At 35.7% G+C, this 25,433-nt stretch overlaps 1 protein-coding gene across 3 annotated transcripts in view; it reads right to left on the minus strand.

The window, feature by feature from the left end:
* Window positions 1–25,433, minus strand: part of osbp2a (oxysterol binding protein 2a) — a 57,790-nt gene that overhangs the window by 26,357 nt on the left and 6,000 nt on the right. Inside the window, exon 2 of one of the 3 annotated variants that reach the window (XM_001334348.10) lies at window positions 25,193–25,398. In XM_001334348.10, the coding sequence (XP_001334384.4) occupies window positions 25,193–25,398 (206 nt within the window). Of the gene's footprint in view, window positions 1–16,702; window positions 16,848–25,192; window positions 25,399–25,433 lie in introns of those variants that run through there. The other 2 variants (XM_073914413.1, XM_073914411.1) reach the window with 2 other exon arrangements.

The following is a 25,433-nucleotide window of genomic DNA, read 5'->3' on the forward strand; positions in this document are numbered from 1 at the left end:
AAGACTGTTAGCTGAAACTCACTCACTGGACAGAAAAACAGCACCAGTGTGACCTTTACATCACCTTGAATAAATCTTTGATTTACATATCTGTTTTAGGCATTTGGTATTATTAATAATAAATGATTCTTGAGTAGCAAATGTGCATATGAGAATGATTTATAAATGATCACTAAAGACTAAAGTAATGATGCTGGCAAAACTTTAAATTACAGGAATATATATCATTTCAATTCATTTTAATTTCAATTAAATTATATTACATTTGAATGTCTTATAAATGTATATTTTCAAATTAAATAAAATTGTAGTATTTGATGATTGTCACAATCACCAGCGATTGAGCGTTTGCAGATTGTTGGAGAAGTACACACATGCCACCACATGAACTACAACTACCAGTATGCTTTGCACAAATTAACTCCCTCTCCTGCTGACAACAATCTGAACACTCACACAAACGCAGCTGAAACAAATGTTTAATGATTACCTGGACTATAAACACAGCACACACACACACTTCTGGGCTGAGTCTTGTTATTGTAACACCACAAAGAGTTTTTGTGTCTTGCTGCGTCCTGCTGCATCTTTAACCCCTTGATTTGCTTTCTCGTTAATGTTGTTTTGCCGCCTGTAGTGACCATTCACCTGTTTCTAACTACGCTTCTGGATTGCCCTTATGATTCTGTTTGTATCTGTTTGACTGACCATCCTCTCTTTAATAAACTGTGTATGGATCTTTATCTCCATACACATCAAGTATAGTAATTAATAATACTTAAATAATTGCATGATAAATAATGTGATTATGTATTATTAATATTTTAATAAATAAAAATAAAGTCAAGAAAAAATATTTGCTAACTATTTACATAGTTTGACATACGTTTGCAATTTTACTAAATAAACAAAGCTGATAATTACAGCTGATTAAGTAAGAATCTATGACTGACAGTAAAACACATCCTCAATGTTGACACATGAAAAAAATGTTATGGTTAAACTATTATATCAATAATAGTCATCAGTCATGCTTATTTATACACACTTTGTTCCACATGTAAAAATTTTACCTAAATAAAACAAAATGTTTACAACTAGCCTTTCTTTTAAAATTTATATATATGATAATCAGCTTTCAGTGTAATTTTTTTTGCCATAAGTCAAATATATATATATATATATATATATATATATATATATATATATATATATATATATATATATATATATATATATATATATATATATATACATACATGTCACATGTTCTTGAATAACTGAGGTTTTGAAACTTATTGTGGGATTTTCAGGCTTACACCAGGTTAAAAATTATTATTAATGCTATAATAATATTAACACCTACATTGTTGTTTTTTTATAATAATCATATTAATAATAATAATAATATCATTATTATTTCATGAATGGAATGGATATGATCTATTATGTTGTATTAGTATTATATATTATTAATTGTATTATTTAGTAGTATATTCAATTCATTGTGGTGTAAAAAAAAGTATCAAATAAAAACTATAATTCAGTTCTGGATATTGGTTATTGGAAATGTAAGCCAAATTTTAGACATACACAAAAAAAGTAGCATTTTTGTATATTTATGTATAGTTGTTGTATAATTGTATATTTTATGCAGTGATCATAACTCAGTAGCTGCAGACATCACACATTAACTAAGGCCCCGTTTACACTAGTGCATTTTAGTTTTAAAACGGCAATTTTAGAATGAAAACGATCTGCGTCCACACTAGCGTTTCACCCAGCATTTCTGAACAGCTCTCTGTCTACACCACACCACTGAAAATGCACATCACGTGACCACACACACACACACTCTGCCATGCGCTGCAGCATATCTATCCAGATGAGAGCTGTGCTTGTCGGAGTGTTCAAGGATCTACCGTTGGATCTAATCTCACTGTATTTGCTAACCGTGATATTTAATTCAACTTGTTGTCTTTATCTAATGACATATTCCCCGACTTTGGTCTTTTAATATATTACTCGGGTAACGTGATTTGGTTGAGCGAAAAGATAAGTAAATAATTAATGTAACCATGTACATTCTGTATATTGGCTGATTGCTTGCCTTTATTTCCTATAATGTATAAACTTATTGTACGTTATACTTTTATAATGGCCATTATCGATTATTAAAACTGATATTCAGCAAAAGAGAGGATATGTTTTGTATTTTCAATGAAAATGAAAGGAGGCAGTGATGTTAGAGGCTCCGTTTTGTTATGAATACGCATATAGTGAAGATGACGCTCATATATGAAGCACGACTGTCTGTTAAGTTGCTAATATCAAAATGAAAAAAAGCAGTTCTTTATATCTGTCACCGACTCGGTCCCGGTCATTCCCCTCGCTGGCCAGCAGAGGCCACCATCTCCGGACTTTTAGCATTACATCATCCATCTACACTGATTGCGCATACACCTGATCTGAATCTGGTTAACGACCCACGTACCTCTTATAAGCCGCACTGAAACACTCAGTCAGTGCGAAGTCTTGTTCAGCCCAGGCCAGCATTACTGAGCGGTATTCCCAGCCTGATCTCTTGTGTACGACTCCAGCCTGTCTCTTACTTTGCTTCGCCTTCTGCCTGCCCCACGCCTGATATACGGACTCTGATACTTGCTGCCTGCCCTTGACCCAAGCCTGATACACGGACTCTGATTCTCGCTAATTACCCTCCACTCATGCCTGGTAACTCACTCTGTGTCTGTTTATCATCATTCTTGATACCCTTACTACTACTGTGGATGTGTGTGTGTGTGTGCACTCCGGTGCATATTGTGTGTTTGAGTGAAGTTGTGATTAATAAATACTGCATAATGGATCCCTCCGTGTCAGTCTCCTCGTTACAATATCATGTTTTCATTTTATTTTTAAGTGAAACAACATAGTCAGGGTTATGTGAATAAGCTTATAAAGTACACTGTTCCCTTTGAAGATTTACCGGGCATGTGCTCGGGAGTGTTTTTTCCATATCAAACTTGCAAAGTCTGAACTTACAAGGAGAGGATGCAGGACTGAACTGTGTGTTACGTTAGGCTACTTAATATTAAGGAAAATACACAATCAGAGGCGAATGTCTGCTGCCCCACCTCGTTTTCAGATGTCTCTGTTTTCCCCCATCCACACTGAGACGGAGCAGCAGCATTTTTAGACTAAAATCGGCCTTTCCAGCATTTTTAAAAACGCTCCGTTTTCGGCTCTCGTAAACTCCGGCGTAGTGTGGACAGATGGTGTAACCGTAGCAAAACTTATGCATTTTCAACGCATTAGTGTAAACGAGGCCTAGCTTCAATCTTTCCATCCAACTGGATCAAAACCAAAGCGTCTTCAAACCAATCCAAGTGAAAGACCATTTCAATTTCACACTTGCCAAGAAAACAATCGGAGGAAAGTGGATAATCATGGCTCTAGAGAGCAGAATCAAAGAGTGAGTCTGATGACCCACATACACAGAGAGCCCAGAGCCTCACATGGACCCCATAGTCAACTCCCACAGACACATCTGTGCCCAAATTACACTGTATAGTGATCTTGAACATACCTGTTATCATGAGCAGTTTAAAATACTTTGAATAATTATAATATATTCCTATTATGCCTTTTTGGGAAGACTGAGATTATTGCATGTGCAGTTTTGCTCATCACGGCTATTTATGTGCAAACATGGACATTTTTTACATGTTAATCAGGCTTACCACATGTCTGAGATGATCAGATTCAAATTAGGTAAATATTCTTTATATCTCAAAGGATCAGGACTGGTGTCAACTGATCATGTTGGTGTTTGCTCCCGTGAGTCTGAAGCCTACCAGTAATGTGCTGTAGGAGGCGGTTAAATGCTGACTTATTATGTGTCTGAAAGTTTTACATTTTTTTCTCATTAAAATCAAATTCTACTTCACTTTTTGTCTTGAAATGTTCCTTCTTTTGATCGAATTTAGCATAGAAGTGTCCTTCACTGCTTTCGATATCCCACAATGCAACATGTTTAGTTTCTGACAGCTAAACTAAGACAAAAAACTACGCTTCTGCGATTGAGGGGGGGCACACACATCCCCCTCACTTTTCAGAAACAGGTGATTCTGTCCCCCGACTCGCCCACACTTTTTATTTGACCTAGCGGCCGCAAGTTTTCTCTGATTTGTTACTTGAATTGAGTAAACGATCACTCAGCCAATCACAGCACGAATCTCTTGAGCGTCTGTCACGAGCCTCATTCAATCACTTTGTGGTTGGGGTGACAGGAGTAAAAATGCACCCGAGAAAAAAGCAGAAGACGATTACATCCTTTTTTCAGACACACAATGTTAGAATGTATGTAAGTAGCATGCAAGTATGACTTCAAAAAAACAGTAACACTATCTAGTTGACTGTAAACAGTGCTTTAATAGTCATTTTGCTGCTAATTTGATTTACCTATTTAAAATATGTTATTTGCTAAATAAAAATGTGTAATGACATTCATTATATGATTCGTATCAATAAAAAAAAAACATTTTTAATTTACATTTTTTAAAATAACTACAAAATAAATTAATAATGTTATCTGAATATTGTTTTTAGGTCTTTTTTGTAACTATAAAACAAATGTTTCAAAATGTTGCTAGTTAATTATTAAAAATATTTCAATTATTATGTTACGGAAGGTGTGCATTAGAGCATAATTAAAAAAAATACATGCACATTTCCTTTTACTACCTCACTGACTAACAATTGTTTATGAATCCAGTTGAATAATTAAAAATAAATATGCACACAAACCTCCAGCACCGCTTCCCACTGAGAAATGCATAATTAAAAAATTTAGCAATTTCTTTTAGTGACTGACTAACTCAATCTCAATCTTATTACTGAAATATTGCTGCTAGATTTATTATTGATGTTACATTGCTCTGACAATCGTAACATGATGCAAAACCCCTTGTTTATGGACCAAAAAAAAAAAAAAATCATACTATGTTAAACTGTACATTTCTTTACAATTCAGTGGCAAGAAATTGATATCTTATATTTTACTATTGTTTACTCATTTCTTACATTTTTCCTGAATAAATTTAATATTTTAAAAACCCTAAAGACTTTGCAAATGTTAAATATAAAAAAAACTATTTATATTAAACATAATAATTCAATTTCGGAATTATGAATTGTTGTATTCCGATTTTATAACTTCATATTGCATTTAAGACCAGGACAAAACCATTTATATTAGAGTAATTAGGCAAGTTATTGTATAACAGTGGTTTGTTCTGTAGACTATCGAAAAAAAATTGCATAAAGGGGGCAATTTATGTTTAACGGAGAGGAAAAAAAATTTCAGCACATTTCTAAACATAATAGTTTTAATAACTCATCTCTAATAACTGATTTATTTTATCTTTGCCATTATGACAGTAAATAATATTTGAATAGATATTTTTCAAGAAACTTCTATACAGCTTAAAGTGACATTTAAAGGTTTTATTAGTTTAACTAGGCAGGTTAGGGTAATTAGGCAAGTTATTGTATAACAGTGGTTTGTTCTGTAGACTATCGGGAAAAAATGCCTAAAGGGGCTATTAATATTGACCTTAAACTGGTTTTATTCTAGTCGAAAAAAAAAGAATTTCAAGAAATACTGTGATAATGTCTTTGCTCTGTTAAACATCATTTGGGAAATATTTAAAAAAGAAAAAAATTCAAAGGGGGGCTAATAACACTGACTTCAGCTGTATACACACACACACAGAGTTAAAGTCAGAATTATTACCTCCCCCTACTATGAATTTTTCACAGCATGTCTGATAATATTTTTTCTTCTGGAGAAAGTTTTATTTGTTTTATTTTGGCTAGAATAAAAGCAGTTTCAAATATTTTAAACACCATTTTAAGGTCAATATTATTAGCCCCTTTAGGCTATTTTTTTCGATAGTCTACAAAACAAACCATCCTTAAACAATAACTTGCCTAATTACACTGACCTGGTTAACTATACACACACACACACACACACACACACACACACACACACGTATCAACTTGCAATTTTGAAATTGCATTGTAGTATTTAAAAATATGTTCACACAGAGTAATACTTAATTTAAATGTGTGTGTTTCTGTTTATTGTTTGTTATTATTAATATTTTGTAATTATTTTATAATTTGGTTAAAAGATTATTAAATAAACTTTATTGCTAATAAATGATTAATCACTTTTGGGTGACATCACCATACAGCTGTCCCCCCCACTTTTAAAATGGTTGCTATACCCCTGACTAGGTCAATGGTCTCAAACTCAGTTCTTAGACAGCCACAGCTCTGCATAGCTTAGCTCCAACCACCTCCGACTCACATCTGCTTAATAGTCTCCAGTAGTCTAGAACACCTCGATTATTTGAATCAGCTGAGTTTGATTAGGGTTGGAGCAAAACTGAGCAGAGCTGCGGCCCTCCAGGCATCAAGTTTGAGACCCATGCGCTAGGCTCTTGTCGCCAATATAATAAGTTTTTATATACTAGTAAATAAGCATAAGGAGTTAGTAGGTAACAACCCTCCCCACTTTGCAATGTTTGCATATTGATAAAATGTCCTGCATTTTCATCAGAAAATGTGTATACTTTCATTCATTTTCTTTTTGGCTTAGTCCCTTTATTAATCAGGGGACGCCACAGCGGAATGAACCGCTAACTTACCCACATTTTTAATGTAGCGGATGCCCTTCCAGCCGCTACCCAACACTGGGAAACACCCACACATTCATTTACACACTTACATACACCACCGCCAATTTAGCCTATTCAATTGACCTGTACCACATGTCTTCAGACTGTGGGGGAAATCGAATCACACGAAGGAAACACATGCAAACACGGGGAGAACATGCAAACTCCACACAAAAACGCTAGCTTACTCAGCCAGGGCTCAAACCAGCAACCTTCTTGCTGTGAAACAATTGTGCTACCCACCATGCTGCCCTTTTGATTAATAATAATAATTCCTTACATTTATATAGCGCTTTTCTGGACACTCAAAGCACATTACACATTGGGGGAATCTCCTCATCCACCACCGGTGTGCAGCATCCACCTGGATGACGCAACGACAGCCATATTGCGCCAGACCGCACACCACACACCAGCTAATTGGGCGAGAGGAGACAGAGTGATAAAGATGGGGATGGTTGGGAGGCCATGATGTACAGACACCTGTGGGCAAATTTGGCCAGGATGCTGGGGTTAAACCCCAGCTAGTTGGGACCTTGGTTTAACGTCTCATCCGCCCACTGAGCAGTATAGAGTCCCTGTCACTATACTGGGACATTAGAACCCACACAAACCACAGATTGAACGCCCCTGCTCGTCTCACTAACACCACTTCCGGCAGCAACTAAGCTTTCCCATGTGGTTTCCCATCCAGGTACTGACCGGGCGCAGCCCTGCTTAGCTTCAGTGGGCGACCATGTGAGAGTTGCAGAGAGCTAGCTGCCAGCTGATAAAAGGCTTTTTAAGAAAGTATTTTATTAATGCAGTGAAGTCTGAAGCCTACCAGTAATGTGCTGTAGGAGGCGGTTAAATGCTGACTTATTATGTGTCTGAAAGTTTTACATTTTTTTCTCATTAAAATCAAATTCTACTTCACTTTTTGTCTTGAAATGTTCCTTCTTTTGATCGAATTTAGCATAGAAGTGTCCTTCACTGCTTTCGATATCCCACAATGCAACATGTTTAGTTTCTGACAGCTAAACTAAGACAAAAAACTACGCTTCTGCGATTGAGGGGGGGCACACACATCCCCCTCACTTTTCAGAAACAGGTGATTCTGTCCCCCGACTCGCCCACACTTTTTATTTGACCTAGCGGCCGCAAGTGTTCTCTGATTTGTTACTTGAATTGAGTAAACGATCACTCAGCCAATCCCAGCACGAATCTCTTGAGCGTCTGTCACGAGCCTCATTCAATCACTTTGTGGTTGGGGTGACAGGAGTAAAAATGCACCCCAGAAAAAAAGCAGAAGACGATTACATCCCTTTTTCAGACACGCAATGTAAGTATGTATGTAAGTAGCATGCAAGTATGACTTCAAAAAAACAGTAACACTATCTAGTTGACTGTAAACAGTGCTTTAATAGTCATTTTGCTGCTAATTTGATTTACCTATTTAAAATATGTTATTTGCTAAATAAAAATGTGTAATGACATTCATTATATGATTCGTATCAATAAAAAAAAAACATTTTTAATTTACATTTTTTAAAATAACTACAAAATAAATTAATAATGTTATCTGAATATTGTTTTTAGATCTTTTTTGTAACTATAAAACAAATGTTTCAAAATGTTGCTAGTTAATTATTAAAAATATTTCAATTATTTTGTTACGGAAGGTGTGCATTAGAGCATAATTAAAAAAAATACATGCACATTTCCTTTTACTACCTCACTGACTAACAATTGTTTATGAATCCAGTTGAATAATTAAAAATAAATATGCACACAAACCTCCAGCACCGCTTCCCACTGAGAAATGCATAATTAAAAAATTTAGCAATTTCTTTTAGTGACTGACTAACTCAATCTTATTACTGAAATATTGCTGCTAGATTTATTATTGATGTTACATTGCTCTGACAATCGTAACATGATGCAAAACCCCTTGTTTATGGACCAAAAAAAAAAAAAAAATCATACTATGTTAAACTGTACATTTCTTTACAATTCAGTGGCAAGAAATTGATATCTTATATTTTACTATTGTTTACTCATTTCTTACATTTTCCCTGAATAAATTTAATATTTTAAAAACCCTAAAGACTTTGCAAATGTTAAATATAAAAAAACTATTTATATTAAACATAATAATTCAATTTCGGAATTATGAATTGTTGTATTCCGATTTTATAACTTCATATTGCATTTAAGACCAGGACAAAACCATTTATATTAGAGTAATTAGGCAAGTTATTGTATAACAGTGGTTTGTTCTGTAGACCAGTGGTTCCCAACCTGGGGTCCGCGCCCCCCTAAGGGGGGCGCCAGAGTTCACAGGGGGGGCGCGGGAGAGGATAAGTATTGAGGTAGAAAAAGGCATAAAAATGCTCCACTATTATAAAGGGCTTTGCAATTAATCGAAAATCCGATTTAGATTTCGGTTTCAAACGATTATAAAAAGCATTAATCAAGATAATTAATTATTGCATCATATTTCGCCACAGTTGTACACGTGTTGCTCTTAAAAGCGCGAAAGAGCTTATGTGTGTGTGCAGCACGATCACTTAGTCAGAAGCATGGTCACCGGTCAGCATTCACTCTCATTCACACACGGAGACGAGCAGAGGAGCGCAGACATCTAAAGTCATCTTAACGTGAACGCTTTAATGGTCAAATGGGTGTTAAACGCGATGTTTAGTGATTATTTACATTAACCCTCATTTGTGTAATAAACAAACGAGTTGAGGATCAAAAGACGTGAAAGAGAAACCATTAAAGAGACAGTGCGCTATAATCCTTTTGCCGCCTGTTTTTATCATTATTAAACAAACATAACGAGAAAACCCTCGCTGCTCTTGACTGAAGGACTGCTGTAGCTAAAGTGTTTTTCTTACAGTGAAGATGTTTAAAGCACAGTTTGTTTCATATTTTTATTCTATTGTATTTATTTCTCTTTCCTTTGCAGGGTGGAAAATAACTGTAGGTATATACAGTTGAAGTCAGAATTATTAGCCCTCCTGAATTTTAGCAAACCTTTTCCTGCCCAATTTCTGTTTCATGGAAAGAATATTTTATTAACTTATTTCTGAACATAATAGTTTTGATATCTCATTTCTAATTACTGATTTCTTTTTGTCTTTGCTATAATGACAGCACATAATATTTTACTAGATATTTTTCAAAATACAAGCATTCAGATTAAAGTGCAGTTCAAAGGCTTAATTACAGTAATAAGGCAAGTCGATATAACGGTAGTTTATTCTGCAGACAATCAAAAATATATATTGCTTAAGGGGGCTAATAATATTGACCTTAAATTGGTCATTTAAACCTGTCTTTATTCTAGCTAAAATAAAACAAATAGAAGAAAAAATATGAAATACTGTTAAAACTCCTTGCTCTGTTAAACATAATTTGGGAAATATTTATAAAAAAAAAATCTCAGGAGCGCTAATGATTTTGACTTTAACTGGCAATGGTTTTGAATAATCGTGATTACAATTATGACCAAAATAATCATGATTATGATTTTTCCCAAAATCGAGCAGCCATACTATTATATGTGTATTTTTAAGTACCAAAAAATAAAAAATAATCTAAACACATGCTTAAAATTCCAACATAATAGTGAAAATAATTAAAAAAAATAACTTTAAATAATTATTTAAATTTTGCTCACTCGCGCAATCTGCTTGTCAACGTGTCGTAAAGGCAAAATCAAAACAAAAATGGCAGACAAACGTAAATGCATTGATTCTTCAGAGGCGAAGAAAAAGATTAGACAGTATGACAAAGCCTACCTAAATTTTGGTTTTATTGAAGGCCAAGACAAGTTAAAACTGATTAATTAATATTTTCTATACATATTATATATTAATATTACACAAACACACACACACACACACACACACATATATATATATATATATATATATATATATATATATATATATATATATATATATATATATATATATATATATATATATATATATATATATATATACACACACAGTACATATGTGTGTGTGTGCGTGTGTATTTATATGGTGGGGGGGCTCCAATGTTTGTATATGTTCATGGGGGGGGCCCCAAAGAAAAAGGTTGGGAACCACTGCTGTAGACTATTGAAAAAAAAATTGCATAAAGGGGGCAATTTATGTTTAACGGAGAGAAAAAAAATTTCAGCACATTTCTAAACATAATAGTTTTAATAACTCATCTCTAAAAACTGATTTATTTTATCTTTGCCATTATGACAGTAAATAATATTTAAATAGATATTTTTCAAGAAACTTCTATACAGCTTAAAGTGACATTTAAGGGTTTTATTAGTTTAACTAGGCAGGTTAGGGTAATTAGGCAAGTTATTGTATAACAGTGGTTTGTTCTGTAGACTATCGGGAAAAAATGCCTAAAGGGGCTAATAATATTGACCTTAAACTGGTTTTATTCTAGTCGAAAAAAAAAGAATTTCAAGAAATACTGTGATAATGTCTTTGCTCTGTTAAACATCATTTGGGAAATATTTAAAAAAGAAAAAAATTCAAAGGGGGCTAATAACACTGACTTCAGCTGTATACACACACACACACACACACACACACACACAGAGTTAAAGTCAGAATTATTACCTCCCCCTACTATGAATTTTTCACAGCATGTCTGATAATATTTTTTCTTCTGGAGAAAGTTTTATTTGTTTTATTTTGGCTAGAATAAAAGCAGTTTCAAATATTTTAAACACCATTTTAAGGTCAATATTATTAGCCCCTTTAGGCTATTTTTTTCGATAGTCTACAAAACAAACCATCCTTAAACAATAACTTGCCTAATTACACTGACCTGGTTAACTATACACACACACACACACACACACACACACACACACACACACACACGTATCAACTTGCAATTTTGGAATTGCATTGTAGTATTTAAAAATATGTTCACACAGAGTAATACTTAATTTAAATGTGTGTGTTTCTGTTTATTGTTTGTTATTATTAATATTTTGTAATTATTTTATAATTTGGTTAAAAGATTATTAAATAAACTTTATTGCTAATAAATGATTAATCACTTTTGGGTGACATCACCATACAGCTGTCCCCCCCACTTTTAAAATGGTTGCTATACCCCTGACTAGGTCAATGGTCTCAAACTCAGTTCTTAGACAGCCACAGCTCTGCATAGCTTAGCTCCAACCACCTCCGACTCACATCTGCTTAATAGTCTCCAGTAGTCTAGAACACCTCGATTATTTGAATCAGCTGAGTTTGATTAGGGTTGGAGCAAAACTGAGCAGAGCTGCGGCCCTCCAGGCATCAAGTTTGAGACCCATGCGCTAGGCTCTTGTCGCCAATATAATAAGTTTTTATATACTAGTAAATAAGCATAAGGAGTTAGTAGGTAACAACCCTCCCCACTTTGCAATGTTTGCATATTGATAAAATGTCCTGCATTTTCATCAGAAAATGTGTATACTTTCATTCATTTATTTTTTCGGCTTAGTCCCTTTATTAATCAGGGGTCGCCACAGCGGAATGAACCGCCAACTTACCCACATTTTTTATGTAGCGGATGCCCTTCCAGCCGCTACCCAACACTGGGAAACACCCACACATTCATTTACACACTTACATACACCATGGCCAATTTAGCCTATTCAATTCACCTGTACTACATGTCTTCAGACTGTGGGGGAAATCGAATCACACGAAGGAAACACATGCAAACACGGGGAGAACATGCAAACTCCACACAAAAACGCTAGCTTACTCAGCCAGGGCTCAAACCAGCAACCTTCTTGCTGTGAAACAATTGTGCTACCCACCATGCTGCCCTTTTGATTAATAATAATAATTCCTTACATTTATATAGCGCTTTTCTGGACACTCAAAGCACATTACACATTGGGGGAATCTCCTCATCCACCACCGGTGTGCAGCATCCACCTGGATGACGCAACGACAGCCATATTGCGCCAGACCGCACACCACACACCAGCTAATTGGGCGAGAGGAGACAGAGTGATAAAGATGGGGATGGTTGGGAGGCCATGATGTACAGACACCTGTGGGCAAATTTGGCCAGGATGCTGGGGTTAAACCCCAGCTAGTTGGGACCTTGGTTTAACGTCTCATCCGCCCACTGAGCAGTATAGAGTCCCTGTCACTATACTGGGACATTAGAACCCACACAAACCACAGATTGAACGCCCCTGCTCGTCTCACTAACACCACTTCCGGCAGCAACTAAGCTTTCCCATGTGGTTTCCCATCCAGGTACTGACCGGGCGCAGCCCTGCTTAGCTTCAGTGGGCGACCATGTGAGAGTTGCAGAGAGCTAGCTGCCAGCTGATAAAAGGCTTTTTAAGAAAGTATTTTATTAATGCAGTGAAATCATGTAGTGTGGTGATATGGAGCTGACATGTGGTCAAGACCTGGCTGTAACTACTTCAGCTTTGCATTTATCTAAAAATAATTGCAGAGCTTATAATGGTCATCAGCCAATCAGAATCAAGCATTCAACAACCTCATAGTATAGTATATACTGGGCTAACTACAAATAAGACAGACACATTATTTTGTAATTGTCACCAAATGTGCTTTCATCAATTGTATAATCTGTGAATTGTGCAGCGATGTGATTGCTGTTTCATTGTTGTAGTAGGACAACAAAACACCATCATATGCCTATACAGGTGTGATCTGAGGAAATTTAAACAGAGAGAGTCTCACTCAGCCTGCGTGGGCATATAAAGGAAAAGCACTAACACTGGAGAATCAATCAGAGATCAGCTTCATGTGACCTGCTGGAGAGAACGAATGACTCATCTCTGACTAACCACACCTAGATGAACCGCAGATCCAGGATACTGAACACTAAAAGTCTGGAAGGAGCTATAAAACCAAGCGACAGTAGAGTTCATTGGCTTTATGAGAATCCTATTAGGCCCATCAGCCTGCTTACTTTATATCCCAGATAATCTGATTTGCGCTGTTGTCCTGTTGTTTGTTTCTCCCACTTTTAAACAACTTTCAGACCAGACTTAAAGAAAGCGTATGACTCTTTTAACAGTAAACTTGTGTCCAAATGTGCCATCTTTAAAGTTCTGCATGTCACTGCATTGCAAAGTTCAAGCTTGGTGAACTCTGACCTGTGAGTTTTGCATCATCTGAATGTGTGAGACCGATGGAAGTTTAAAAGTGAACTCTCTGTATTGAAATTGAAAATATGAAACACTTGCTCTTTTTTATTAGGGTCGCATCATCGTCTGGTTCAATCCCGCCCTTTTTTGCAGCAATTTCTGACCGAATTTCACATGCTTATAGATCCATTTCACTACATGATTTCAGTTATATCACAGCCTACAATTCGTCACCTTAGAATTATAAGGTTTTATCTGACATTTTAGTCAAAATTTACTTATTGACAACTTATTTACATTATGAGATGTCTTTTATAAGTAGTTTACATTTTAAGACATTCTATTTAAAAAACAAATGTGACACACATACTGTTTGCTATGGAATGCAAAAACTTTGAAGCTCAATATCTCAAAATCAGTCAGAACGCAGATAGAACCTTATAATTACAGGTGACGATTTGTCAAAAATTGAACCAAAAGAAAATAAAATGTTCTGAATGAGATTCGTAAGAAACTAGTCCTACATTTTGGCAGCAAAAACCTGACAAATGTGTTAACATCTGAAGGATAAGCGCATCCCAAATTACATATTTATGCACTATTCTACTAGAAAACAGTAAACAATGTAAGTACACACCATGAGTGTTCACACCTAAAATTCTAAATATAAAATGTCCACTATAAATACCAGGACGTTCCGCTTATTCAAATAAAAGGAAGTGTGGAATGTTGGACACAGCAGCCAATGTTGATCGCAGCTTTACTCATAGAAAAAGGGAAGGATCTAATGGCCATTAGGGTTGGATTACTTTATTTATTTTGGATAGTGCAAGCAAAATTCTCCAACACAATTATGCCACCTCAAGGGGGTGAATGTAGTGTAATTACAATGTATTTTTGCAACTGTTTAACATCGTCTTGGAAACCATTTGAACTTCTGGTTAGTTAAAAAATATTTGCCTTTGAGAGTTCCATTTGGGACGACACTTAACTCAAACACTATATGGTTGAATGAATAAGTTCCTAGCTACATAATGTAAAATGCATTGTGCAAAGTGTGTCATTTGGGACACAACTATAGTCTAAAGCCAGTCGCACACCGGACAAGCTTTGACAACTCGGAGTATCACACACCGTAGAAACGCCATAGATAGTCACCACATGTGACTCCTTTTAGTGTGGGAACCATAGCATAAGTGGAAAAAACTATAACTAGAATGATTATAAAAGAAGGCAAATTTTAAATTAAGAACGGACTAGATTATACAATTTTCTTTTTCTCTTTTTAAGAAGAGAACAAAGACTGTCTCTTTATGTTCTTAAAATATGATTTTTATTATTTTTAATATATTAAATATTTTTTAATTTTAATATAGTTACTTTTTGTGAATTTTTCTGGCTGATAAACAACTCCTGTTTTATTATCATTCACCAAGATTATAGTGTTACAATAGAATTCCTTTCAATTTTGATTAAGCTGACAATCTATTTGACACAATAAAAAAAAAATATATATGAATGTTTTCAGGGGTTTTAACAACAATGTTTACGGCATGAACAACAAAACATTGCTTCCACAAACAGCTTCTGAGAAAAATAAAAATAAATCTAAAAGAGAAGCAGAGTGAAAGTTTTGTTATGGTTTTAATCTATCCTGGACCTGGCCAATAGAACTCTGAAGCTCTTTGTCTGACACGGGTCAGTGTAACTCCAGGCTCAGATATTGCCACATGAAAGGCAAATTAAATTATCCCAGTTCTTACCTAGTAACAGATTATGGTGTAAACATTTTCATGTCACCTCTGAGCATCATTCAACTGTCTGATTAAAGACAGCTATAGGTCAGAGTAGAGTTTTGTTCAACTGGTTTACAAGTAATTCCCACTTACTGTACGCCTGCTTTTATTTAGTCTCTTCTGTCCACTTTTGACCACTTTCTGAGAGGAGGGTCACAGAACAGGTGTATAAATGGGCTTTTCCTGATCTTTTTAACTAATTTTATCCAATAAATGCAATTTACAAAAGGAGACAACAAACCAATCGACCCTTTTTATATTTCCGGGTTTCTCAGCAGCAGAAGTCATCATAGACATTGTGAAAAGTGTCCATACAAAAAGCAAACAGCTAGTTTCCTTTCTGCTTTGACAGATGCTAAACTACGCCAAACACTGTGGGTTTAAATTAGTTACAAGTCTAGAAAGAAAATTAATTTTTAAAAATCCTTTAAAGCAAACTTAAAATTTCAGGTGGCAAAGTTAAAGCATTGTCGGAGAGTTCGTACACATTTGATCAGATGTGTACACTATGAAAGCAATCCAATCAAATGCGTTTTCGACAGCCTCTGGAAAAGCTCAAAATATTCACCTGTATTTAGTACTGTCCACTTTTTTTCAGAATAATAAAACATCCTAAAACCAGGCAATATATCGTAAACGGCGTTTCAGATGCACTTTTGCAGCAGCGTAAAAGTGAATTAACAATAATCTATCTTTATATTAAATACAATTGATAACAATACCCAGTGATCTTTAGAGCATGTATAACATACACTCCTAAAAATCTATCACAAGCAGAACCTTAAAATCCAGGCTAAAAATGTCTTTGTAAAACAAACTATTCCACCAGACTCACTAAAATCATTTAACTTCCACTAATACAAGATAATTCTTGTATAAATTCCATTTAAATTACACTTTTCTGTCAAAAAATTCAAGACTGTCCAAAAACATCTACAAACTCTAAATTATTTCCCACAGAGACAAAAGCCAAACATTCCTGCATTAATGTCATCTAAATGTGTCATTAAATTTTGTCCTACCTTTTTTCCACCAGAACAAATCACAGCTAAACACAAAGCAAGCGTGAGTGCTGTGACTGTGATGTTTCAGTGATTTAGGCTGAAAGCGTATAAAGCAACGTCTCCTCAGTCACCTTCCCATCCCTCTCGCTCCTGTTTTTCTTCTCTCCCACCCTCCTTCTTTCCTTCTCATCCTTCGTCCGGCTTGGTGGGCGGAGCTCAACACGCTCGTCACATCATTCAGATCAAATCATGCAAACGGGATGGTGTGCAGTGTGCAAATCAATCACTTTTGGGATATAGAGGCTCATCTAAATTCTGTTATATCAGAGAGGTGAGAAACACTGCGAGAATCACCTGTAAAATCTAAAATATTGAATTGTTTTTTAAAGTAATTGCTTTCTCAGGCTAATAGATATAATATTTGGTCGAGGGAAAATGCAAATTTGAGGATAGAAATAAAAAGACTGAATTATATTTGCATTACTTTTGTTGAAATATTGGTCTCAATGTCTCAATATCAATGTCTTCTCAATGAGGTCTTACGGATGAAACTTAATGAAAACATGTAGCAAAATAATTATGAGGGAATTGTTTTTTTTTTTTGGATAATTATAAATTTTATGATTTGGAAATAATAGGAGTGGAAAAATAAGCTTTAAAATGTAATGAACAATACTGCCGTCTAGTGGCAAACGGTAATATAACGCAGCACTTTCTTTCTATTTTTTATTTATTTATTTTTTTTACAAAAGACCTTTTTATGCTGTAAAAGGTTATTTAGTACACATTTCTTGTTTTTTAAAGGTTTATTAGGTTTCAGTGATGGATTAGGTTCTGCTTTGGATATTTTGAACTGAGAAAAAATTATGAATGTAAGATTTTATTTCCATGATCATGTTAGTCTTATAAAACTTTATTTACAGTTTTTCTGTACATTCTAGTACAATTCTCAGATCAGAATTGAAATTCTCAAAACTACCTGTTCACATCTTTACATCATTGTGTCACTTGTGCACATCAAAAAATCAGTTTCTAATTTCTTTGAACAAGTTGCAAATGCTTATGTACATGCATGCAGATGATTATGTGCAATTCTATGATGTTTCCTACATAATCAATTGTATATGTCATGTTGATAAAATGTATTATTTTGATCTCTGTTGAATAGTCTCACTCCCCACAACATTTGACTTTATATTCAAAATGGCTGAACAAGTTGTCATAATATTTTGTCATAATGCATTTTTTCTATATTTTCCATTAGACTAAATCTGTCTAGAATTAGGTAATTTCTCCAAGGTGAATCTTGACTTTTTCTAATAAAGGTGCATCTCAAAGGAGGTTGTTCTATGTTCACATTTCTACTTTTATTTAGATTTTTCTTTGTGCTATTGTTCTGTCTTTTCCTTTCTGTATCACAACGACAAGATCTGGCAACAAATTACAGTACAAACAGCAACAAAAACTAAATAAATAGCCATAGTTTACATTAGAACAGCCCTACAGAGTACACTGTTATATTGACAGCATGACAAAGTAATGTGACTGTCTTATCCACACACAATGACATAAGGACTTTTAAATCTGATGGCACTGACATGTTCATTGACACAGAAATTTAGTTTTGAGAGATGAACTAAGGATTCCATGATGCTTTGCTATTTTTACACATTGTTTTGATAAGTACACTTACTGTTTTGCTGATTTCAATTTTGATCTGAGAAATATAGTCTGTCTAGATTGATAGACGGACAAGTAGATAGACGGACAGACAGATAGACGGACAGACAGCCAGACAGACACAGAGAAATAGATGGATGGATGGATGGATGGATGGATGGATGGATGGATGGATTGACTGACTGACTGACTGACTGACTGATTGATTGATTGAAAAATTTACCCTTTGAGCAGACCAAAACTACGTTCTATTTAGAGACTACGATATAATAGAGAGTGTTAGTAACAGTGTCAACAAAATAATGATAATAATAATTTTTAGATGATTCCTGATATTGAGATTTCTTGACATAATCTGGAGTAGTGAATTTTGGGTTAAGACTGGCGGGTTGATTTTGATGCAAGCAGTCATTGAAAGCCAATTTAAATTGACAAAAAGAAAAAGAGAGGATTTAGGCTTTAAATTACAAAATTACAACAAAAAAGGTTATCATGAAAGGAATGAGAAATGAGAAAATAAGAAACCAATATTTTCTATTTCACACATATATGTGCCCCTTTTATGTTATAATAAATGCTTCTAATTTTGTTTTGAAGGTCTCCTACAATAGGTTTACATCCAGTTAAAATTAAAAACCGTTTAGAGTATCTCATTATACATGCTGCAGCAACAGCTTTTTCCTCGCTGAAAGAGTTTGTTCAACGATCCGGTCTCTCTAAACTAGAGCTGTCAAACTCAGTTCCTAGAGGGCCTTATGCCTGCAGAGTTTAGCTCAACACTGCTTCAATACCTGTAGTTTTCAAAAAAAAAAAAAAAAAAACCTGAACGACTTGACTGAAGTGTGTTTAATTAGGATTAAAACTAAACTGTGTGTGGCTGTGGCCCTCCTAGAAACCCATGCTGCGTCCCAGTTCACATCCTTAATACTCTTCAAAAATAGAATCATTCTGTCCTAAATTACAGTCTGTTGATATTAATATCCCAAAGTTATCCAGACTGCATGAGAATTCCATTAACTACAAACACAAATGAAGCATGTCAAACATGGCAGATGAGGTAAAGCAGTTCTAAATTACAGTTCTTTTAATTATTATCTAACCTGATGAGAAATAGTTTAATTTCATCTGCAACAACACTCTGATGTCTTATAAAGCTACATTTGTTAGATACATTTCAAATGCTACATTATGCAAACACAATTTCTCTGCATGAAAGATGCGTGAATGGCAGATTAGGTTGCAACTTCATCTTCAATATGGTAGGAAATTAAATATAAAATAAACATGGAAGATGTTAACTGTGACAGCATGACTGGCAGGGCAGTTAAACGGTGACAGTATGATTCACATTTTTTGTCCTTATTACGAAGTTTTACGACAAACAAACACTTTTTAATACATTCATAACCGTGTTCATGTTTTACCGTCATGCTTTAAAAAAAAACACACACACACACAAAAAAAAACGCAAAATTTCGCGATCTATAATCCCTAATAATAACTCTTGTACTGCAGTCCCAAAACATTCTGACACTCGATGACATTCGAATTCCCTGTCAGTAATGTCTAGTGCCTGGGAATGAGCTTTTTACAGTGTCTGCTATAATGTTAATCTTGTTTTTGGTGTGTTTACATAGATGAATATGGCTACGGTGTAAATGCACAGTACAGTTATGATCTTATTGCCACATTAGATTGTTATGATAACATAATATATGCCTTCAGTGATTTCCTGAAGATAAATACCAAAAAATAACTCAACTGGAATAACTATGGCAGTCGTGAGTGTCTGATCTCATATGAAGCATGAGATCGCGATGACATACGATGACATGTGCAGGTGTTGTGGTGGTGTCCCAATTCTTAGGGGTAAATTTTTAAGCACTTCCCCTTAACCCTCGGTTTTAAGGGCCAAGGTGAAGTGGAAGGGGAAGGGGTAGGGGTACAAAAATAGAATTGGGATTGGGTCTAATCAACTTTAAGATGAAACTATGATAAGGTAGTAAAAGTACACACTCAAAAGATTGTCATTTTTTTTGTTTTTACATAGACTACATCCTATCAGTCCATAGTGTAAACAGGTGAACAGGGAGACAGTGTAAGTTTGATTGCCCTCCAAGCTGATAGGCCAGATAATGGTGCAGCTTGCTGTGATTGGTCGACCAGTAATAGCATGTGTCTAAAGCCATTTCCCATGTCTGAATTTCAGCACATGTAGAGACAGAGACAGGCTGCATCTGAAACCGCCTACTACTCAGTAGGTACTGCATTTGAATTTAAACGTACTACTTTAACTAATTTAAACGTACAAAAAAAGGACTTCCTGCTTTGCTACTGTTCGGACATCTTTACCTACTGCTCCGCTCTTTGCACTCTTGCAATCTTATACCCTAATTTTAACTTGAGCCTATCAGCACAGTGCTTAAAAAACACGGCTTGAAGATCAGCATTTATTCTACAAACATTCTGAAATATAGCTTTACTAACAAGAGGGGAATTACCGTCTAAACAATCCTCCCGCTACCAACTACCAGCTGCTTACATTCCGGAGACGGGAAAACACGGCTGTGAAAATGCCTCTGGATCGGATTAATTCAGATTCTCACTGCTGTACAAACTGCCACAAACTTCTACAAAGGATTGCAGTTCTTAAAACGAAGTTGCTTGCGATCCGACCAGAACTTCAGCTTTATTGTGGATCCTCTCAGCACACAGCTGGTGAGTCCCATAAATCTGTTCCTGCTACTGTTTTGAGCACAGAAAAACAGAATAAAACTGTTGAAAATGAGCATTGGCATAAACAAGGTGCGAGACCAAAGGGTACTCGTGGGGTCAGATCATACGCTGTCGCATTAGCGTCTTCTACCCCAAATACAGCTCAGACTCAAATACAGCTTCAGAACAGATATGAAGTTTTGAGTAATATGGGTGAAGAATCCCCAGATGCAGTCAGACAGAGATCGCACGTTTCAGCAACTAATCCTGCATGGAACAGAGGCTCAAGGCCGACTAGACAGCGGCATTCTGCTCTGATCACACCTGAGATAAGAACACTAGTCGTAGGAGATTCAATAATCAAGAATTTCAGGAGCAGATTTACAATGACATACTGCTTTCCTCATGCAACAGTTTCTGATGTAAATAATGAACTTGAAGAAATTCTGAAAAAGACTGCAAAACAGATTATCATCCATGTGGGGAAGAATGATATTCGGAAGGAACAGTCAGAACTGCTCAAGAAAGATTTCTGTGAGCTCTTGGAAACAGTTGAAAGATTGAAGGTTCAGCCGTTCATAAGTGGACCACTCCCTGCAAGAGGGACAAACATGTTTTCACGGCTTCTTGGTCTAAATGTATGCCTTGCCTTACTCGGCCGTTAGAAAAAAACGTTCTATACAATATGAATGTGAAAAGTATGAATGGAACTCAAACATACTACATCTGCCATATTGTCATGGTCAAGTGACCTACCTGCGTCAGTTGCGTCGCTTCACTCCCATGAATTTTTTCTCGGGCATGATGGGATAGCGCAGCATGCATAGGATGCGCACTTCAGAATCTCGCCAGAAGTAGTAAGTCATCCGGGTACTTCTCGCATACTTCTTTTCGAATTTTATGAATTTGGACATACTACTCTGCTCGCATACGGATTTAAGTGTACTATATAGTATGGAACCATGCGGTTTTGGACACAGCCACAGTAACTATATTTAAGTTTTACTGCATCAGTTTGAGTCTGAATCATTCTCTACAGGAAGTACATGAAGGGAAGATTTACTTTATCAGATCAGAAAAAAAGTGCTGTCAAAAATGTCTGCAACACAAGCCAAACTCAAACAGGCCTCAGGCAACATAATCTGGAAAAATCTGAAACAGCATTTTTATCTAAAAACACTCAACATTCATGTTTTTATTTCAATTAATTCCCAAAAGTGGGGCATCCATCATTTCGTTTTCATGCATTTATATACTTTCCAGCTTTTTGAATTCGTCAAGGAAAAAAGCATCAAGTTTTTTAAATGAACTAACAGTGAGGTGGACACATTGTATAAATTATAAAGAGTATAAAGTTGTGAAAGCAAGCGAGAATATAGACTGGGAGACGTGCCAAAGCAACAGCTCTGAGTAAACATTTAGTGACATTTGAAGAATCTGAAGCATTCTGACATTAATCTTTAACCATGGTGTCAAATGGAGAGCATCCAAAACAACTGCTTTACCATGTCCTCCTCCATTGTATCTGAATTGGTCACATGACAAAAATGCATCATTTTCCACAATGTAACGAAAACACTGTCTCAGTGTGACGAAAACGCAGAGAAAAAGATGTTTTTAAATGAAAATGTATTAGTGTAGACATGGCCCCAGATACAACTACAGCGTTTCAGAATCAGTACAAACAGACAGCTGATGGAAACCCCCAGACGATCATTATGCAAATGTGTTACGAAAACTGCATATCATTGCGCAGGAAATAAAACTAAATTACTGACTCATTTCAGGGATTTCAAAACCAATTCTTTTAGTAACTTCATGTATCCTGCATTTTGATCTGCGTAACTTTGCATTTGCATTCATAAACTGCTACCAGTGGGTAATTTGAGCCGGATCTTGCCGGATTCTGTTCCGGAAAATGTTGTGTTTTGCATTTCAGTATTTGTTTTAATGGATCTAGGATTAACTTGGGCATGGTGAATACCTACGTGTTTGTGTGTGTGTTTGTGTGTGTGTGTGTGTGTGTCATGACGGTAGTCTGCGAAATGCGAAAGTTAAAGCAAAAGTCACGTTTAACTATTGGCCCTCAACAATATTTTCAGCCAAACGGCTTTCTTATGTTTACAATTATTCTCATTGGTTGGTAAAAGTTTTGCGTAAAGTGAGCAGCGAAATAATGACATAGTGGCCTACTTAAATAATATTTGTATTTTTAAAACAGAAAAGAGGAAAAGAGGCTGTCACACATATTTTCATTATCAGTAAATCTGAGCATGTGCCTGATTAAATGAAATCTTGAGAAGATGAAACTGCACGATTGGATCAGGATAGCAGGAGACAGAAGCAAAGAGATCTCAAGTCAGCCAGAAAACATGACAGAAGAGATAACCGTGGGCTCTTCGTGAAGATTAGAGTGAGTCACGTTATATGGCATAAAATAATTAAAACCGTTCAGCAATGGGATGCTCTTTTTTTGCATTATCACCGTTTATTGATGTCTTGTTCTAAAGAAAATTTAATTGTGTGGTGGACGTCAGTCACGGTAACTTTTATTTCCTGGTTTTGCTCTGGAAATTATTTGTTTACAAATTAAGCACTGACTGCTACACACTACATGTAAGAAGCTGAAAAAAATCTGTAAGAGCACAATGAAAATAATAATTTAAAAAAAGTATTAAAAATGTAAATTACAAAGCAAAACATTATGAAACAAACCAAGCATATGTCAAATAGACGTCTAAACATTGATGTCTAGGCTAAAACAAGGCTGAATTTGGTCTGTCATGCTGAAAATCTGAAAATCAAAAAGACAGACTTCACATGTGTAATAATTCATTCCTGTGTATTTAATGACTAGTCTATTTTGGACTATTGTTAGACGTCTATTAGATTTTCACTGACAGACCGCATTATTTCGTTAAGTCTTCTTTAGATAAACAATTAATCCCTGTTAGTTAATCCACTGAAAAAAAAAATGTTTTTGGTGATCTTCAAAGTAAAAATCTGACCATTTGCTACAGTGTCTGTCCTTTCTGTTTGCCTCAGTTTAAAGGCTTTGGTTACAATATTTTTAACCACATCCCATTTACCGTTGATTTGCTATGAGCAAATGATGCACAAAAAGCAGACCCTGCCTCTACTCAGTATCCTGCTTCAGTTGGAAGTACATCAACATACTCAAATAAAAGTCTCAGCAACTTTCCATTCACGTCAATTTTAACAGAGCTTTAACCGAGCAGTGCATAAAACTGCACATTTTGCTGATCTGTCTGAAAAGAGACATAGAGGATATCCAGAAGAAACACTGTTTGCGCCGAGCACGCAGTATTCTGAAGGAGACCTCTCACCCCGCTCACAGACAGTTTTCTCTCCTGCCCTCCGGCAGGCGCTTCAGGCTCCCCCGGACAAAAACCAGCAGACTGAGGAACAGCTTTTTCCCCAGAGCTGTCTCCCTCCTGAACTCTGCCCCACACTGACTCTTTTGCCCCCCAAATACACCCCCGGCTCTCCTCTAACTTAAACTCCTCGCAATAACTGCACTGTTTAACATTTGCACGTTTAAAATTTGCACATTTACTGCACCGCATTGAACTGTTTACTTATTGCACTGTACATAACCACTGCATATGGACATTTGTAATTATGTACACACCCACTATACATATACACTTGTAATCATGCTTATTTATCTGCATACTACTGATTATTAATAGCAACCTGTACATATATTCATATATTGTAACATATACACTTGTAATCATGTTTATCTATCTGCACACAACTGATTATCAACCTGCACATATATTCATATATTGTAAATCTGTTCATAGCTTATCCAACCTGTATATAATGTTCATAGAACATCCATCTGTAAATATCACTATAGTTTTCTAAAACTGTACTTTATAACTTGTTCCTGTATCTTGCACTTGCTGCTATTGCACTGCTGGTTAGACCTAAAATGCATTGCGTTGCATTGTACTTGTACATGTGTAATGACAATAAAGTTGAATCTAATCTAATCTAATCTAAAAGAGATCATGAAAACTTGACTAAAGCTGTTTTAGATCTGTTTATTCTGGGCTGTTTGTCACTGGCTTTGTCAGGACTCACCTGAATGGGGCATCATATGGGTGGCGTTTGCTTTGGCCTGTTGCAGAGCTGAAACCCAGCGCTGGCACTCGCCCTCTGAATAGGCCTTGAGGTGGTAGCTCCGCCCACCACTCGTCAACACAAAGTGACAGGTGTCGCCCACTTCTATGTGCACCGTCGCCAAGGTAATTGTGCCACGGCAGGTGTGTGCCATCTCCGCTTGAGTCCTGAAGATAGATTTGCATAAACACAAACACAAAGC

This window comes from Danio rerio, chromosome 10 (genome assembly GCF_049306965.1).
Source record: "Danio rerio strain Tuebingen ecotype United States chromosome 10, GRCz12tu, whole genome shotgun sequence".
In the NCBI taxonomy this organism is placed as follows: domain Eukaryota; kingdom Metazoa; phylum Chordata; class Actinopteri; order Cypriniformes; family Danionidae; genus Danio; species Danio rerio.